The 20,292-nt window shown below is 46.3% G+C and overlaps 1 protein-coding gene across 1 annotated transcript in view; it reads right to left on the bottom strand.

Annotated features, from left to right (window-relative positions):
- Window positions 1-2,343, bottom strand: part of LOC120941209 (twisted gastrulation protein homolog 1-A-like) — a 38,835-nt gene extending 36,492 nt beyond the window's left edge. Inside the window, exon 1 of the mRNA XM_040354515.1 lies at window positions 2,241-2,343. Coding sequence (XP_040210449.1) covers window positions 2,241-2,252 — 12 coding nt within the window. The 5' untranslated portion in view covers window positions 2,253-2,343. The remainder of the gene's footprint in view (window positions 1-2,240) is intronic.
- Between the last annotated feature and the right edge of the window lie 17,949 nt (window positions 2,344-20,292).

Raw genomic sequence — 20,292 nt, 5'->3', positions numbered from 1 at the left:
CATTGCATTGTACAGTACAGTATGGAATTTTCGTTTGTGTTCTGTACTTATGCAAATTAAAATGTTATTGAGCTGGAATTTTGTGTTTAGACCCTTTTTTCACAGTACAGTACAGTAGTTAACCACTTACCCCCCGGACCATATTGCTGCCCAAAGACCAGAGTACTTTTTGCGATTCGGGACTGCGTCGCTTTAACAGACAATTGCGCGGTCGTGCGACGTGGCTCCCAAACAAAATTGGCGTCCTTTTTTTCCCACAAATAGAGCTTTCTTTTGGTGGTATTTGATCACCTCTGCGTTTTTTATTTTTTGCGCTATAAACAAAAATAGAACGACAATTTTGAAAAAAATGAATATTTTTTACTTTTTGCTGTAATAAATATCCCCCAAAAATATATAAAAAAACATTTTTTTTCCTCAGTTTAGGCCGATACGTATTCTTCTACATATTTTTCGTAAAAAAAAATCGCAATAAGCGTTTATTGATTGGTTTGCGCAAAAGTTATAGCGTTTACAAAATAGGGGGTATTTTTATGGCATTTTTATTAATATTTTTTTTACTAGTAATGGCGGCGATCAGCGATTTTTTTTTCGGTATTGCGACATTATGGCGGACACTTCGGACATTTTTGACACATTTTTGGGACCATTGGCATTTTTATAGCGATCAGTGCTATAAAAATGCATTAGATTACTATAAAAATGCCACTGGCAGTGAAGGGGTTAACACTAGGGGGCGAGGAAGGGGTTAAGTATGCCTGGGTGTGTTCTTACTGTGGGGGGGGGGTGGCCTCACTAGGGGAAACACTGATCCTCGGTTCATACATTGTATGAACCGAAGAAAAGCATTTCCCCTGCTGACAGGAACGAGAGCTGTGTGTTTACACACACAGCTCCCGTTCCCCGCTCTGTACCGAGCGATCGCGTGTGCCCGGCGGCGATCGCGCCCGCCGGGCACACGCACGGGAGTCGGGGGCGAGCGGGGGGCGCGCGCGCGCGCCTCCGGCGGCGCGCGTGCGCCCCCTAGTGGCGGCTAAAAGGTAGGACGTCATAATACGTGATCTCGCCTAGGAGAGCCACCTTGTGGACGTATTATGACGGTGCGGCGACGGCAAGTAGTTAAGAATGCTTAAAATATTGATTACTTGTAGCTCCTTATTTAACGGAGAAGTCCAGCCTGAGCTTTTTAGGCTGGGCTTCTATGGGCCACAGGAGTGCAATTCGTTTTTGCACTCCTGTGACAAAGCAAGCATGAGCCTTTAGAAACATCCCATACAACACAAGCCACAACCATGACACTGCCTCTCAACCCTTTTTTTTTGTGTCAAGGATTTAAAGAAATTTAGCTAAACGCGAGTCTCAAAAAGTTTCTAATGCAAAAATATCAAGGTGCTTGCGATGAGCTGCAGACAGAAAAGTCTGTATGAATCAATGACAGGCTAACACTGTCCATGGCTGTCCGAATGTAAATACTCAAGGAGCAATGATAGAGCACAAAGTCTCTGCATTCAGAAAATACTTTGTATGCACATGCATGGGTAAGCATTGATGCACAGAAGCAGGGCCGCCATCAGGATGTACAGGCATTACACCTGTAAGGGGCCCGATGACTCCCGTTCTCCCGCACCCCCTCCCCCCGGTTCTCTGCTCCAGGGGGGCCCTGCCTAAAGCTATGTAAGGGGCCCCAAAATTTGTGATGACTGCCCTGCACAGAGGCATTGACAGTTACATCAGTACAGCTGTGTACAGACATTCACTTGCATGGCAGGCTGTATGCAGTACTTGTGTCTCTCCAGGCTCAGGCAAAGGTCCAGGATTTGATGCTGGCCATATTTTCAATCTCTCACCCTCCGTGTGCACGAGGCCTCACTATGCAACTAAGTTCAAATAACTTTACTTAGTGAATTGAATGCCATTAGTGTTACCCTGTAGTTCCCCTAATGATGAAAATTAAAGTGGGGTTTGTATTTGAATGTTATACATGTTCACCAAGAACTGCGCCAATAAACGCTGAGCAAACTGTTAGCGCTATATAAATCCTGTATAATAATAATAACAATAACTGAAAGCAATGCTCAATTTCCTGCGAGAAAATGATTATGTGAATGGCCAGTCAATCTGACCCATAAAAAACATTAAATATAACAAAAAGTGAGCAATTTTTCTTTAAAACGTGTTGGACGGACCTTCTGCATCTTATCCTTTGTGCTCCCAGCTAGGTCCTATAGCCTGCGACTTACCTTCCTTGCCATCCCAGCACACAGATCAGGCCCAGGATCAGATCTTTTCTTCTGTGTCTGGAAGGACAGAGTGCGTGTGGTAGGGGAGGGTGATCTGGGGAGGGAAGAGGAAGAAGGGGGCTGTGAGTTGCACGCACATAAGGGGGGGGGAGAAAGGAGAAGGCAGAAGGCTGTCACTGACAAAAATGAGTTTCTATGGCTAACATGAAAAGAACAACAAAGAACATGTGGAACAGATTATAATGTGGAGCGCTGCCAGGATAGAGCAGAGCTGGAGTTGGAGAGGCAGCTACAGGGGGAAGGAGAAATTAATAGTAAAACACACGAAGAAGCAAAAGCATTACTATGGGGGTTATTTACTAAAGGCAAATCCACTTTGCACTACAAGTGCAAACTACAAGTGCAAAGTGCACTTGAAATTGCACTGAAAGTGCGCTTGGAAGTGCAGTCGCTGTAGATCTGAGGGGGACAGGCAAGGAAAGTAAAAAACAGCATTTTAGCTTGCACATGATTGGATAATAAAATCAGCAGAGCTTCCCCTAATTTCAGATCTACCCCTCAGATTTACAGCGACTGCACTTCCAAGTGCACTTTCAGTGCAATTTCAAGTGCACTTTGCACTTGTAGTGCAAAGTGGATTTGCCTTTCGTAAATAACCCCCCAGTGTGTCAACACAGGCCTCGTACACACGACCGAGTTTCTCTGCAAAAACCAGCAAGAAACTTGGTGGGATTTTTTTTTTTGCAGAGGAAACCGGTCGTGTTTACTGTCGAGGATCCCGTCGAGCCAAAAAGAGAGCATGTCTTCTTTTTCCTCGATGGGAATGGAGAAACTTGCCTTGTTGAGTTCCTCGACAGCCTAACAAGGAACTCGATGAGGAAAACTTTGTGTTTTGCCCGTCGAGCTCCTCGGTCGTGTGCACAAGGCTTCACTCTAAAGTAATGGGAGTCAGGGATGGTGGAAATGAACTATAAGTGCGTAACCTGGTGCTATAGAACTCCAGAAACACTAGAGAAATATCAAATAGGACAAACAACGGAGTGTTGGCGGGGCTGTAAACAAACGGGAATCATGGCCCATATAGGGTATGAGGTGCCCCAAAATTAGAATGTACTGGAAGGAAATACTGAGCTATATCAAGGAAATGACTAACATAGATATACCTGAGGAACCATGGACATGTCTATTTCATGGGGTAGATATTCCGAAAAAATAATATAGAAACTCAATGATTGTACATATGATGAACGCTGCAAAAAGCCTGATACCGAGGAAATGGAAGGAAGTAGAGAGCCCAAAAATTAGATAGATATATAATATGTAATATCTAAGACATAGCCATAAGGATACTAGAGAGGGATTCATTAAGAGATGGGAAAAATGGAAAAAGTTTAAATTAACAAAGAAATATAGTGAGATTAAGATTATTTAGAGAAGAGGAGAATGGGGTGGGGGCTAAATGCAGATAGAGGTTTGGAAATAAAATTTGTTAATGTTTAACCCTATTGAGTATGGAAATGTTTTACTTCTTTGTGTATGATAAATTTTGATACAAAAAAAAAAAGAACCCCCCCCCCAAAAAAAAAAAAAAAAAAAGTAATGGGAGTCTCCCCGTTTTTTTCCTCCCCTCCTCAACCACTTTTCAGTTATACTGTTGCAATCCCCAAGGATCCCTGTCATCTTCCCGGGACCCTGATTATTGCCACCGGCGTGCAGTGATTAACCACTAATTAGACGTAACCCAAAGCATCCAGAAGCATCAGGTGTGTCAACCTTTGAAGACTTCATTATTGCGTAATGAGAATAATATTATAACAGAAATGCAGCTAAAAAAGAGCAAGATAAAAATGAATAACCTGTTGAAGATAAAATAGTAAAATCAGCTTTTGCTGCAGTATTTACCTTAAATCCAGAGCTGTCTCCATAGAGAAAATTCCTTTTCCGTCACTAGATGTCCTCAGTCTAATGGCCAACATCATTCAACCCACCGTCTCTAAACCCAGGCTGTCATGGAATCACCCCAGCCTGTTGACTGGACAGTAAATTTGCACAGAAAAATGAGGGCCATCTCCTTTGAGGCTATAGCACAGTGATGGCGAACCTTGGCATCCCACATGTTTTGGAACTGCATTTCCCATTAAGCTTATGCACTCTGCAGTGTAGTTCAGCATCATGGGAAATGTAGTTCCAAAACACCTGGGGTGCCAAGGTTCACCATCACTCCAATAGCCCCTTCCATCTCACACCTGCTCATTTGTAACAAGCAGTCCAAAGCAGTTAAAATGTGAGAGGAGAGAGCTTTGTCCCTCAAAAACCACAGAGAAAAGGATTTTACAGGGAGTACAAAAATCCTATTTTCTCAATTTACCATTAACCCTTTCGCTGCAAGAGCCGTTTTTGCAAGATTTTTTGCAAACGTTAACCACTTCAAAACCAAGTGTCACGTACCTGGTTATGGAGCTCAACGTGCAGGGAGCGGCCTCTCGTAAGCCTCCGACTCAGGACCTCCTGGTAGAATAGACAGAGGGTCAAGAGTCCGGAGGGGCACAAGTGCCTGATGGTAAAGCTGGGTAGCGGTCCGGAAGCGATAGCAGGCAGGTGTATGCTGGTCCAGGAGAAGCACCAAGCAGCAGGCAGAGGCGGTGGTATGGCACTAGCAGGTACAGGAATCAGGCAGGTGAGTAAGCTGGACGGAACACCGGTAAGTGGTTCAGGAATCAGGGTAAGTCCAGAGAGTAGTCGAAAGTCCAAGCCGGGTCGGTAACACAGGCGGGCAGAGACAGAGGCAGGGGTTAAGCAGGAGCCGTAGTCAGGTAAAGCCGGGGTTGTAGGCAGGTTGCAGGCAAGGAAGGTCACAGGAAGCCGGGTCAGGTAAACAGGAGATCAACAGGTAACAGGTGCAGATTCTTAGGTAAACGTTGTAGACTGGTCAGCAAGATGGAGAGGCACCAGGCAGTTTAAATAGCGTTTCTTGGCGCCAAACACCGTCACCGCGCGCGCCACGCACGCCGCCGCGCGCACCAGGCACATTGATGCGCGCGCCAACGCGCCTGCGTCGGGGCAAAACAGAACGTCTTTCGTGACATTGCCCCCCCTCTACGGGCAGCCTCCGGATACCCAACTGGGCCAACTTCCTTGGGTGAGTTCTCTTAAAAGCCAGGATCAGTCTTTCCGCATGAATGTTGGCCTCCGGCTCCCAGGAGTTCTCCTCCGGGCCATAGCCCTTCTATTTCACCAGGTATTGGACCTGGTTACGTCTCTTCCTACAATCCAGGATAGATTCCACTTCGAATTCCTCGTTACCGTCGATAAGTACCGGTTCAGGAGGGCCGGTATTCCGGTTGATGAAGGGATCCGGGACAGTGGTTCTGAGCAATGCCACATGAAAGACTGGGTGAATCCGGTAAGAGGCAGGTAACTTCAACTCGTAGGCCACTTCGTTGATCTTCCTGAGTATCGGAAAGGGACCCACAAATTTGGGACCAAGTTTCTTGGATGGGCAAGCCAACTTTAAATTTAGGGTGGACAACCAAACTTGGTCTCCTGGTGCAAGGTCAAGTTCTCCCCTCCTCCTCCTGTCGAACTCCTCCTTATTGCGTGCTTGGGTCTTTGCCATTGTCTCCTGCAGTAATTTATTATTAGTAGAGAAGAAGTCCAAGGTTTCTTGAACAGCCGGTACTGAGCATTCTGCTATGTTATTGGATAGGAACAGAGGGTGGAAACCATAGTTAGCAAAGAATGGAGACTGGTTGGTAGCGGAATGGATAGAGTTATTATAAGCGAATTCTGCAAGGGGCAATAGAGAGGCCCAATCGTCCTGAGCAAAACTAGAGAAGCAGCGCAAATATTGCTCCAGCGTCTGGTTAGTGCGCTCGGTCTGACCGTTAGACTGCGGATGATATGCGGATGAGAAAGACAGTCCAATTTCCAGGGCGCCACAGAGTGCTTTCCAAAATTTTGAGGTGAATTGCACCCCCCGGTCAGACACGACGTTTGCGGGTACACCATGGAGTCTCACTATCTCTTTAATAAAGATTCTTGCCGTCTCAGAAGCGGAAGGTGTTCCTATCATAGGCAGAAAGTGGGCCATCTTGGTCAGTCTATCCACCACCACGAAGATGGTGGTATAATCTTCTGATGGTGGTAGCTCGACAATAAAGTCCATGGATATCATCCTCCATGGTTTCTCCGGAACAGGCAATGGTTTTAGTAACCCCCAGGCTCTGGGTCTACTGCCTTTAGGCAGAGGAGGAGAAAAGATCAAGATGTCATCTAGATAGACTATAACGAACAAGTCCAGCTAGTCTCTGAAGATATCGTTTATGAAGTGCTGAAAAGTGGCCGAAGGGCATGACTAGATACTCGAAGTGTCCGAATCGAGTGCGGAACGCAGTTTTCCACTCGTCGCCGTCTCTAATGCGGACAAGGTTGTAGGCCCCGCGGAGGTCAAGCTTGGTGAAAGTAACAGCGGTTCCAAGTCTCTGGAATAGTTCGGGAACCAAAGGAAGGGGGTATCTATTTTTGATCGTGAGAATGGGGCGTAGAGAATGGTCTTTCTTCTCCACGAAAAATATACCAGCTCCAGCAGGGGATGTGGAAGGTCGTATGAAGCCCTTTTCCAGATTTTCGTCTATATAAGGCCCCGTACACACCATAGAATCCATCCGCAGATAAATCCCAGCAAATGGGTTTCAGCGGATCTTTTTCCGCGGATATATCTCCCCTGGGATGGATTCCAGCAGATCGAATATTTGCTGACATGCAGAACATATCCATCTGCTGGAGTCCATCCCAACGGATGGATCCGCTGGTCTGTACAGACTCACCGGATCCATCCGTCCGAAGGGATCCCCCGCATGCGTCGTAATGATTCGACGCATGCGTGGAATTCCTTATATGACAGCGTCGCGCACGTCGCCGCGTCATAATCGCGGCGACGGCGCGACACGTCATCGCCAGAGGATTTCGGCGCGGATTTCAATGCGATGGTGAGTACACTCCATCGCATTAAAATCTGCTGAAATCCTCGAGAGGATTTATCTGCGGAAACGGTCCGCTGGACCGTATTCGCGGATAAATTCTATCGTGTGTATGGGGCCTAAGACTTAAGGGTGCCTAGTTCCAGCTCGGTTAAGGGGAATATTCTTCCAAATGGGATTTCCGCCCCGGGGAGGAGTTCAATTGGGCAGTCATAGGGCCTATGTGGTGGTAAAGTCTCAGCGCCCTTTTGACTGAACACATCCAAAAAGTTGTGGTATGACTCCGGAACTAGTTGGCGGTTTTCGGTCTCAGTTTCCAGGCACAGCAGAGGGGAAGGAGAGGCTGTAGGTTCTTGGAGACAATGTTGATGGCAGTAGGGAGAAGAGAAGTGGATCTTTCCAGACTCACAATTAATCTGCGGGTTATGAACCCTCAACCAGGGCATGCCCAAAATGATGGGGAACATCGGGGATTCAATAATGGGGATCCAATCGGGGATTCAATAATATACCTGAGGAACCATGGACATGTCTATTTCATGGGGTAGATATTCCGAAAAAATAATATAGAAACTCAATGATTGTACATATGATGAACGCTGCAAAAAGCCTGATACCGAGGAAATGGAAGGAAGTAGAGAGCCCAAAAATTAGATAGATATATAATATGTAATATCTAAGACATAGCCATAAGGATACTAGAGAGGGATTCATTAAGAGATGGGAAAAATGGAAAAAGTTTAAATTAACAAAGAAATATAGTGAGATTAAGATTATTTAGAGAAGAGGAGAATGGGGTGGGGGCTAAATGCAGATAGAGGTTTGGAAATAAAATTTGTTAATGTTTAACCCTATTGAGTATGGAAATGTTTTACTTCTTTGTGTATGATAAATTTTGATACAAAAAAAAAAAGAACCCCCCCCCCAAAAAAAAAAAAAAAAAAGTAATGGGAGTCTCCCCGTTTTTTTCCTCCCCTCCTCAACCACTTTTCAGTTATACTGTTGCAATCCCCAAGGATCCCTGTCATCTTCCCGGGACCCTGATTATTGCCACCGGCGTGCAGTGATTAACCACTAATTAGACGTAACCCAAAGCATCCAGAAGCATCAGGTGTGTCAACATTTGAATACTTCATTATTGCGTAATGAGAATAATATTATAACAGAAATGCAGCTAAAAAAGAGCAAGATAAAAATGAATAACCTGTTGAAGATAAAATAGTAAAATCAGCTTTTGCTGCAGTATTTACCTTAAATCCAGAGCTGTCTCCAGAGAGAAAATTCCTTTCCGTCACTAGATGTCCTCAGTCTAATGGCCAACATCATTCAACCCACCGTCTCTAAACCCAGGCTGTCATGGAATCACCCCAGCCTGTTGACTGGACAGTAAATTTGCACAGAAAAATGAGGGCCATCTCCTTTGAGGCTATAGCACAGTGATGGCGAACCTTGGCATCCCACATGTTTTGGAACTACATTTCCCATTAAGCTTATGCACTCTGCAGTGTAGTTCAGCATCATGGGAAATGTAGTTCCAAAACACCTGGGGTGCCAAGGTTCACCATCACTCCAATAGCCCCTTCCATCTCACACCTGCTCATTTGTAGCAAGCAGTCCAAAGCAGTTAAAATGTGAGAGGAGAGAGCTTTGTCCCTCAAAAACCACAGAGAAAAGGATTTTACAGGGAGTACAAAAATCCTATTTTCTCAATTTACCATTAACCCTTTCGCTGCAAGAGCCGTTTTTGCAAGATTTTTTGCAAACGTTAACCACTTCAAAACCAAGTGTCACGTACCTGGTTATGGAGCTCAACGTGCAGGGAGCGGCCTCTCGTAAGCCTCCGACTCAGGACCTCCTGGTAGAATAGACAGAGGGTCAAGAGTCCGGAGGGGCACAAGTGCCTGATGGTAAAGCTGGGTAGCGGTCCGGAAGCGATAGCAGGCAGGTGTATGCTGGTCCAGGAGAAGCACCAAGCAGCAGGCAGAGGCGGTGGTATGGCACTAGCAGGTACAGGAATCAGGCAGGTGAGTAAGCTGGACGGAACACCGGTAAGTGGTTCAGGAATCAGGGTAAGTCCAGAGAGTAGTCGAAAGTCCAAGCCGGGTCGGTAACACAGGCAGGCAGAGACAGAGGCAGGGGTTAAGCAGGAGCCGTAGTCAGGTAAAGCCGGGGTTGTAGGCAGGTTGCAGGCAAGGAAGGTCACAGGAAGCCGGGTCAGGTAAACAGGAGATCAACAGGTAACAGGTGCAGATTCTTAGGTAAACGTTGTAGACTGGTCAGCAAGATGGAGAGGCACCAGGCAGTTTAAATAGCGTTTCTTGGCGCCAAACACCGTCACCGCGCGTGCCACGCACGCCGCCGCGCGCACCAGGCACATTGATGCGCGCATGCGTCGGGGCAAAACAGAACGTCTTTCGTGACATTGCCCCCCCTCTACGGGCAGCCTCCGGATGCCCAACTGGGCCAACTTCCTTGGGTGAGTTCTCTTAAAAGCCAGGATCAGTCTTTCCGCATGAATGTTGGCCTCCGGCTCCCAGGAGTTCTCCTCCGGGCCATAGCCCTTCTATTTCACCAGGTATTGGACCTGGTTACGTCTCTTCCTACAATCCAGGATAGATTCCACTTCGAATTCCTCGTTACCGTCGATAAGTACCGGTTCAGGAGGGCCGGTATTCCGGTTGATGAAGGGATCCGGGACAGTGGTTCTGAGCAATGCCACATGAAAGACTGGGTGAATCCGGTAAGAGGCAGGTAACTTCAACTCGTAGGCCACTTCGTTGATCTTCCTGAGTATCGGAAAGGGACCCACAAATTTGGGACCAAGTTTCTTGGATGGGCAAGCCAACTTTAAATTTAGGGTGGACAACCAAACTTGGTCTCCTGGTGCAAGGTCAAGTTCTCCCCTCCTCCTCCTGTCGAACTCCTCCTTATTGCGTGCTTGGGTCTTTGCCATTGTCTCCTGCAGTAATTTATTATTAGTAGAGAAGAAGTCCAAGGTTTCTTGAACAGCCGGTACTGAGCATTCTGCTATGTTATTGGATAGGAACAGAGGGTGGAAACCATAGTTAGCAAAGAATGGAGACTGGTTGGTAGCGGAATGGATAGAGTTATTATAAGCGAATTCTGCAAGGGGCAATAGAGAGGCCCAATCGTCCTGAGCAAAACTAGAGAAGCAGCGCAAATATTGCTCCAGCGTCTGGTTAGTGCGCTCGGTCTGACCGTTAGACTGCGAATGATATGCGGATGAGAAAGACAGTCCAATTTCCAGGGCGCCACAGAGTGCTTTCCAAAATTTTGAGGTGAATTGCACCCCCCGGTCAGACACGACGTTTGCGGGTACACCATGGAGTCTCACTATCTCTTTAATAAAGATTCTTGCCGTCTCAGAAGCGGAAGGTGTTCCTATCATAGGCAGAAAGTGGGCCATCTTGGTCAGTCTATCCACCACCACGAAGATGGTGGTATAATCTTCTGATGGTGGTAGCTCGACAATAAAGTCCATGGATATCATCCTCCATGGTTTCTCCGGAACAGGCAATGGTTTTAGTAACCCCCAGGCTCTGGGTCTACTGCCTTTAGGCAGAGGAGGAGAAAAGATCAAGATGTCATCTAGATAGACTATAACGAACAAGTCCAGGTAGTCTCTGAAGATATCGTTTATGAAGTGCTGAAAAGTGGCCGAAGGGCATGACTAGATACTCGAAGTGTCCGAATCGAGTGCGGAACGCAGTTTTCCACTCGTCGCCGTCTCTAATGCGGACAAGGTTGTAGGCCCTGCGGAGGTCAAGCTTGGTGAAAGTAACAGCGGTTCCAAGTCTCTGGAATAGTTCGGGAACCAAAGGAAGGGGGTATCTATTTTTGATCGTGAGAATGGGGCGTAGAGAATGGTCTTTCTTCTCCACGAAAAATATACCAGCTCCAGCAGGGGATGTGGAAGGTCGTATGAAGCCCTTTTCCAGATTTTCGTCTATATAAGGCCCCGTACACACCATAGAATCCATCCGCAGATAAATCCCAGCAAATGGGTTTCAGCGGATCTTTTTCCGCGGATATATCTCCCCTGGGATGGATTCCAGCAGATCGAATATTTGCTGACATGCAGAACATATCCATCTGCTGGAGTCCATCCCAACGGATGGATCCGCTGGTCTGTACAGACTCACCGGATCCATCCGTCCGAAGGGATCCCCCGCATGCGTCGTAATGATTCGACGCATGCGTGGAATTCCTTATATGACAGCGTCGCGCACGTCGCCGCGTCATAATCGCGGCGACGGCGCGACACGTCATCGCCAGAGGATTTCGGCGCGGATTTCAATGCGATGGTGAGTACACTCCATCGCATTAAAATCTGCTGAAATCCTCGAGAGGATTTATCCGCGGAAACGGTCCGCTGGACCGTATTCGCGGATAAATTCTATCGTGTGTATGGGGCCTAAGACTTAAGGGTGCCTAGTTCCAGCTCGGTTAAGGGGAATATTCTTCCAAATGGGATTTCCGCCCCGGGGAGGAGTTCAATTGGGCAGTCATAGGGCCTATGTGGTGGTAAAGTCTCAGCGCCCTTTTGACTGAACACATCCAAAAAGTTGTGGTATGACTCCGGAACTAGTTGGCGGTTTTCGGTCTCAGTTTCCAGGCACAGCAGAGGGGAAGGAGAGGCTGTAGGTTCTTGGAGACAATGTTGATGGCAGTAGGGAGAAGAGAAGTGGATCTTTCCAGACTCACAATTAATCTGCGGGTTATGAACCCTCAACCAGGGCATGCCCAAAATGATGGGGAACATCGGGGATTCAATAATGTCCAGGCATAGTAGCTCCCAATGGTTATTAAAGATGAGGGCATAAAATGGGACTGTCTCTTGAGTCACAGGGCCGGATCTAATGGCGGATCCATCGGCTAGATGGACGGCGAGTTCCTGGTGCCTGGGTCGAAGAGGAACTCCATGTCTGATGGCAAAAGATGCGTCCATAAAACCGCTGCAGGCACCCGAATCAATAATGGCGGGGGCCCGGACGTTCCTTCCTGGAAGCTGCAGAAAAATGGAAATAGCCAAGTGAGTATTATTGTTACACAGGGTGGAAGAGAGAGCAGATGGGAGAGTTGAAGACTTACGGAACTTGGCGGGGCAAGTCCTTTCGTAATGCCCGGATTCCCCGCAGTTCAGGCAAAGGTTGTTAGAATGGCGCCGTTGGCGCTCTTCCGGGGTCAATGATGGCCGAAACACGCCCAGTTGCATGGGCTCTAAGGTGTCGGCGGAGGCTGGTACAGGATTTGGAGGAGGTGGATAAGGAGAATTTGATACTCGTGGCATCATCCACACTGGTCGTGCGGGGCCGGATGTGCGCTCCGCCCGTCGTTCTCTTAAACGTCTGTCAATTTGAACTGATAGAAGAATTAGGGCTTCTAGTGTTGCAGGGATGCCCACTCGGGCCAGTTCATCTTTTAGTGATTCTGACAGACCCATACGGAACTGGTGGCGCAGAGCGGAATCATTCCAGTTAGTATCAGAACTCCATTGTCTGAACTCGGCCACATAGTCCTCTACCGCCCTGCGCCCCTGTTGTAGTGCGCACAAGGCCGCTTCTGCGGAGGCCGCTAATTGGGTATCCTCATAGATAAGGTCCATGGCCTGGAAGAATGTATCCAGACGATTAAGGCTTTCTTCCTTCCGTTCCAGAAGACGGTGTGCCCAGGTTTGGGGCTCGCCGGTTAGTAGGGCAATGACGAAGCCCACTTTCGTGGATTCCAGTGAAAAAGTCCTGGGTTGCAGGGCAAAGAACAGTTGGCAGGCATTGCGAAAGGCCCTGTATTTGCTGTGGTCCCCAGAAAATCTCTCTGGAGTAGGGACCCTGGGTTCTGGTGGCAGCATTACTACTGATGGAGGAGCAGAGGATCCGGATGCTGCGGGGGCTGCCGCAGCCAGGGTCTGGACACGTCCTTCCAGATGGGTGTATCCCTCCTGCAGGTTCCTCACGGCAGTGGTGAGGCCATCCAGATGGCGGCATAAGTCCTCCATGGGAGACGCTCCCTGCGTGGGCTCAGACATGGCTGACCAGTACTGTCACGTACCTGGTTATGGAGCTCAACGTGCAGGGAGCGGCCTCTCGTAAGCCTCCGACTCAGGACCTCCTGGTAGAATAGACAGAGGGTCAAGAGTCCGGAGGGGCACAAGTGCCTGATGGTAAAGCTGGGTAGCGGTCCGGAAGCGATAGCAGGCAGGTGTATGCTGGTCCAGGAGAAGCACCAAGCAGCAGGCAGAGGCGGTGGTATAGCACTAGCAGGTACAGGAATCAGGCAGGTGAGTAAGCTGGACGGAACACCGGTAAGTGGTTCAGGAATCAGGGTAAGTCCAGAGAGTAGTCGAAAGTCCAAGCCGGGTCGGTAACACAGGCGGGCAGAGACAGAGCCAGGGGTTAAGCAGGAGCCGTAGTCAGGTAAAACCCGGGGTCGTAGGCAGGTTGCAGGCAAGGAAGGTCACAGGAAGCCGGGTCAGGTAAACAGGAGATCAACAGGTAACAGGTGCAGATTCTTAGGTAAACGCTGTAGACTGGTCAGCAAGATGGAGAGGCACCAGGCAGTTTAAATAGCGTTTCTTGGCGCCAAAGACCGTCACCGCGCGCTCCCACGCGCGCCAAGCACGCCGCCGCGCGCACCAGGCACGTTGATGCGCGCGCAAATGCGCGCCAATGCGCATGCGTCGGGGCAAAACAGAACGTCTTTCGTGACACCAAGCCAATTTCTGACATTTCTAACAAACATGTAAAAATCTGAATTTTTGTGCTAGAAAATTACTTAGAACCACCAAACATTATACATTTTTTTAATCCTAGGCCCTAGAGAATAAAATGGTGGTTGTTGCGATTTTTTACATCACGTAATCGTTTTGCAACCATTTTTAAAAAGCAAATGTTTAGGAAAAAATTTTTTTTAAAGGAGAAGTATGGGTTTCCAGTTTTTTTTAGATTCATACTTACCTCGGTGGATGGACCATCAGACCGATGCTCCATCTGTCCCCCGCTGTCTGTGCACTGAGAACCGAGCCAACGAACATCGTCGCTGGCTCGGTTCTCACAGATCCCGAGAGGAAAGTCGTCGACTGTCAGTCAGCAGCTTTCCTCTCTGCTCCCCCACGCTCATTGGAGAGCTGAGCAGTGGAGGGGCTGAGACTGCCATCAGTCAGGGCAGCTGGCAGATCCCGACTTGGGAAGTCGTGATGACGGGTTGCCCCGACTGATGGCAGCGACGTCAGCGGAGAGCGGACTTCAGACCGCTCTCCGCTGAAAACGGGTCACAGGAGTGCAAAACGAATTGCACTCCTGTGACCCAGAGGAGAAGCCCAGCCTAAAAAACTCAGGCTGGACTTCTCATTTAATGAATTTTAGTGAACATATACAATATAATACACATATTATTTGGTAAAAAAATTTCAAGCACTATGGAAGTGATTGGGCTACTGCTTGATCACTTCTAGAGAAAAGTGCGCCAACAAATGGCACCCACCCCAACCTATAACTATCATTGTATAAAAAGTGCTAAAGACGCCCTTACTTCTAATATAGCACTACTCAGCGCACAGGAGTAAGCAATCAAGATGAGAGATTATAAGGATAAAGACAATTGGATACAAAAATCAGCAGCCGCTTAAAAGAAAGATAACATCAAATGACAGTAACCAAAGATAAAGACTCAAAAAGTCCCACAGTTCAGTGTATACTGTAGCAGCGCTTGGTATTCAAAACCTGCGTTCTGAGAAAAGTTCTATACTTAAATAGGTATCAATAATGATGCAAATGAGCAGAAGCTGTAAACAGTGTCCTCCTTAATATGTGCTCCTTTTTACCAGGGGGGATGTGTTTCACCACGTGGGGGGATACTCTCCCCTGTTGGGGATGCACTCACCGAACCAAGGATAAAAATCAGCATGGAATACAACACAGCATCTGTTATTAATCTTGCACTCTCCACCACTCTGCTCGTTTAGATCTTGCTCGTGCACATATAAAGGAATAAACTTACATAGTGTGTTATCGTTTTAAAAGTTTATTAGACCCCACAGGTCCCCTTTAAAAATGTGCGTACCACAAAGCAAAAAGTACAAACATATAAGTGTTTACTGTGCCTGCTTCCCCTTTCTGAATGTTGAAACAGTGACGGCGCTCAGGCTCACTCCTCTGCTCCTGATCCTGGAGATACACAGTCGTTCTGATCGTCCGATGATGGCCATGCCCTGACACGTTTCGTCATTGGCTGACTTCGTCTGAGGGCGTGGCTGCATCTATCGGCGACCAGTTAAATAGCCCAGTACGTGCACTTGAGGAAACAAGGAAACAGAACAAGTCCCATATGCACTGGGCCTGTAGTCTTGTTTTCTCTTTTTTTTTTATATATATTCCCTTTATAATATATATTTTTAATATATATATTTATTATATATATTTTTATATCATATATAATATATCTACATTATATTTTAGTGTTTACTTTTGGGTTTAATGTATATGTATGTTATTGTATGCATTTATGTAGTATAATTTTATGTATTCACATTGACTCTGCTTCAATTGTTATTTCAATATGAGGTTTTTAAGATCCTGCATTTATATTACTTTTATCCTGCATCTGAACTAGTTTAGTATAACATAGGATTGCGGATGTGAAATCATGTATTGTACTGATGCCTTGTATAGTGGGGTACTTATACTTATGCCCTGATCGTTTACATGGTGACAGTGGGCGCGTCTGCAGTTCTCCAATAGAGATGCGCGCACACTGCCCTTGGTTCATAAGTAATAGTATGCTCTTCCGCCCTCAGCCTGGCGGGAGCCTCACAGCGCACACTGCTTCTGCGTGGAGTGCGGGGTTCCGCCCGACTTCCGCCCATAGTCTGGCATTATCCTCAAAGGCGCTATTGCGCCTGTGCATGAATGACGCCATGACGGCGGATCGAGGGGCAGAACAAGCGCACGTACTGGGCTTTTTAACTGTTCGCCGATAGATGCAACCCCTCCCTCAGATGAAGTCAGCCAATGACGAAACGCGTCAGGGCGTGGCCATCATCGGACGATCAGAACGACTGTGTATCTCTAGGGGGCGAGCAGGAGTGTCAGGACACTCTCTACTTTGCAGATAGAGAAAGAAGCTGTGTGTTAGTGGGCATCCTGACCCTCCTGCTCGCCCCCTCGAGAGGCTTTCTCCACACCAGGAAGAAAGCCTTGCATTACGGTGTTGAGTTACAGACAGAAAAACAGGAAGTGAGGATTTCTCAGAAGAAATAAGGACATTTAAAAGCAAAATCGAAGGATGAGGTAAGTGAAGAAGGACTGCACTAAGGTAAAGGAAACTATTTAGGGAAAAAAAGGTTTTCCTTTACAACTCCTTTAAAGGACAAATTTGCCTTTCATAACATGTTACATGTTATCCCCATATTCAGGGTGTACCATATAACATATGCATGCACTGGCCCCCTCGACTCCCCTCCCCGATCCCCGCTGTGACAGCAGGTCGGGATCTTCTCCCTGTATCTGCTAAACACAAGTTTAAAATTTATGCAGCGGTGCGGGGCTCTGCCCACCTACCACAATCCTCTGTGAATGAGCCTTTGTGGCTGTCGGCTTGTAGCTTTCAATGAACTACCACGGTGCTGAGAGAGCTATGGTAATTCATTGAGTTCCTGTCAGAACGTATCAGCTTCCTGATACGAGGTACGAACAAGCCGATACACTAACAGATCTGCAGGAGACCTGCATGGCATCAGTGATCTGCTGATCGTTGGTGCAATGCTTTCCAGGCTCCTGCAGCAACAAATAATAAATACGCATTTTTTTACCTGCAGAAGTGCATTTATTTTTTTATTGTCAGAAGATGAACTTATCCTTTCTAAGCCCCCTTATACTTACCTGAGCCCAATCTCAATTGAGCAATTTGCATGATAGCAGTCACACAGCAGCGGGAAGCCAGTGAGCCAATGAGGAGAGAGTGGGGGTGGGGCCAAGCCGCACTTTGTGTGTGAATGAACAATGTCCATTCACAGGAGCACAGCTCAGGAATGAGCCTGCTCCAGTGCCCCCATAGCAAGAGGCTTGCTATTGGGGGCACTCAGCAGGGATGAGGACCCAGAAAGAAGAGGATTAAGGTTGCTCTGTGCAAAACCATTGCACAGAGCAAGTAAGTCTAACATGTTTGTTATTTTTATTTTTTTATTAATACCTTTAGAATCACTTTAAGGAGACTGGCTTTCAGTTTTCTATGCTCTTAGTGTCCATTTCTCCAAGTTGGTGGCAGTAAAACCCTAGGTCGCTTATTATCATTAAACTGTGTCCCTCAATAGATGATAAAAAAAATAGAGGTTCCACTTGCAGCTAGCCAGCAAATTAAAGTCATTGTTTTAAAAAAAAGTGACATAATCTGTCCTCACATAGAACATCATCACTGGCTGTAAGGGGGACAAGTCTCTAAGTATCTTCTGCAGGAGAGGCATATGGCAGAACATCATAGAAATGTGTTTGAAAACTGTCCAAATTTACCCTCTAGTGGTTTGATTATTCCACCCAGGAATGGGGGGTACGAAATGGGGGCCTACTTGTAAGAACATAAACACTGTTGGTAGAAAGCCCCTGAGCATCTAGGGCTGAGCATCTGCTGCTGCTCACTGAGCCAGCTGTTGCAGGAACACCAGTTCCAAAAATCAACTCTGTTCCAACAGATTTCTCTGCGTTCTCCTGTTTAGACAGATGTGCAGTTTAATATCCAGAGGGTCTTAGTCATGTGTTTTAAGCTGTGTGAAGTTTTAGTACCCAGTTACCAACAAGGCAAAGACTAGAAACCCTCAGCATTAAATGTCTTATTATTGGTTGTGTTGAGAAATTATGAATGTAAGCTCTGATGGTTTTCCCAGGTGGTTTCTCTGTTACTAACTGGTGCTTGGTGTTCCTTTCAAGCTGAAGTTGAGTTGGCTGACCACAGGAGCACTCTTGACAAATTTAAGCCGGATACACACGCACATGTGTACTTCTGTCTGTTTAACAGAAACTGGTCTCACGACCGGCATCTGTCGAACGGTCGTGCTGGAAAACCAGCATTTGATCAGTGCTTACATCCAATGGTTGCAATCCCATAGTCCCCTTGTCAAAATACAATAGCATGGGAGAGATTCCCACATCACACATTATTGTATTGTTTCAGGGATCTGTCAGTTTTTTTTTTTTTTCATTCAACCCTCTTGTTAAACATGTACAGTATGCCCAGCTTTAGAAATGCTGGTAGTGTACAGTGAACTGTGCATTTGTTGCAGGCACTATTGAATAATAATAAAAAAAAAAGATCCCTAACACACAAGTGAAGGACATTTTTGGCAAAATAAATGTACAAAAACCTTTGCCTGCTAGCAATTTTTTTTAAACTTCTGCTTCCCTTAAAGCGGTTGTAAACCCGCATGAAATTTTTTTTATTTTTTATCCTCCTGTAAGGGAAAAGTCATAATGAGCTAATATGCACCGCATATTAGCTCATTATGAAATACTTACCTCGGAACGAGGTGCGTAGCACTTACCTGGTTCACGCCGAGCGAGATTTCATCTTGCCTCAGCGTGTCTTTCGGGTATCGCCGCTCCAGCGCTGTGATTGGCTGGAGCGGCGATGACGTCACTCCCGCGCGTGCGCGCGGGAGATTTAAAACTCGGCAAGGTCCGGCGGCTGCCGGTCCTTTCGCCGTAGATACCCCCTGCGCATGCGCAGCGGCGCATTGCGAGGGAAATATCTCCTAAACCGTGCAGGTTTAGGAGATATTCTCCTTACCTGGAGGTAAGCCTTGTTATAGGCTTACCTGTAGGTAAAAGTACAAAAAGTGGGTTTACAACCACTTTAAGAGAGTCTCAGCCTGAACATTTGACCATTTATCTAAAGCTGTCAGATCCCTCTGTCTGCATTGCTGTCCTGATTGCAAATTAAGTAATAGCCAATCTGACCTTAAATTAGTGTGCGTTTGTCATTTATTCTGGTAATTAATTAAATCCCCATTTCAACATAAATGACAAGTCTCTGGGGATCAGGAAATCATTTTATGACTACCTGAGAGCATCTCTGTTAGCTAGCATAGTCATTCTACTGAACTCTGTGCAAACACACTGGTAATGGTTACTGACCTTATTACATTATGACTATTATACAATATAAAACTGTTTACAATTTTTTAAATGGCATAATAGATGGAAAATGAAGAATAAAACACACGTTTTCAGTTTTAGCAGAGCATATATTCATTTAGCAATCCAAGATTAGATATCTGGAACAGAAGATAATACTAGCAACATACATAAAAAAAACAACAAACTGTAATAAGGCAGCTATAAGGCCTCTTAGGTAATGAAAAAGGCATCGTTTTGAAAGTCAGACTGCCCTAATGAACTAATAATTCATTACTCCTTAAGCTATTATAAATTCGGCAGTTGAATTGTTTAATGAATTGGTTCCCTGTACCCTGCACATGACGTGATCCACTTATATATCAAATCACTACATACATCACTAAAACAACACTCATTTCTATGTACAGTATACCTACATCATTTTACTAAAGTCTCACACTGCCAAATATGAACTTTTATATGTACCTGTACTAAATTTTAAACTTTGAAAAGCAAATGCCCTGCCTAAGGGCAGATATCACAAGATGCCATGAATTGATGGTTAAGCTTTACCAACTGCCATCACCATGACCAATGAGAATACTTTTACTGGCCATTGAACCACTCTTATTTGATAGAAAATGGAAACGGTAGTCATTAGGGCCAAATCATGAAATTATGCCCCGTACACACGATCGGAGATTCCGACAGCAAAAATCCGATGTGAGCTCTTGAACGGAAATTCCGACCGTGTGTATGTTCCATTAGACTTTTGCTGTCGGAATTTCCACCAACAAAAGAATAAGAGCTGGTTCTCAAATTTTCTGATGGAAAAAAATCCTCTGGGAAAATCTGATCGCCTGTAGCGATTCCGACGCGCAAATTTCCAACGCATGCTCGGAAACAATTAGACGCATGGTCGGAAGCATTGAACTTAATTTTCTCGGCTCA

Source organism: Rana temporaria, chromosome 1 (assembly GCF_905171775.1).
Source record: "Rana temporaria chromosome 1, aRanTem1.1, whole genome shotgun sequence".
Classification (NCBI taxonomy): Eukaryota; Metazoa; Chordata; class Amphibia; order Anura; family Ranidae; genus Rana; species Rana temporaria.
This window is presented reverse-complemented; position numbering and strand designations above follow the sequence as displayed.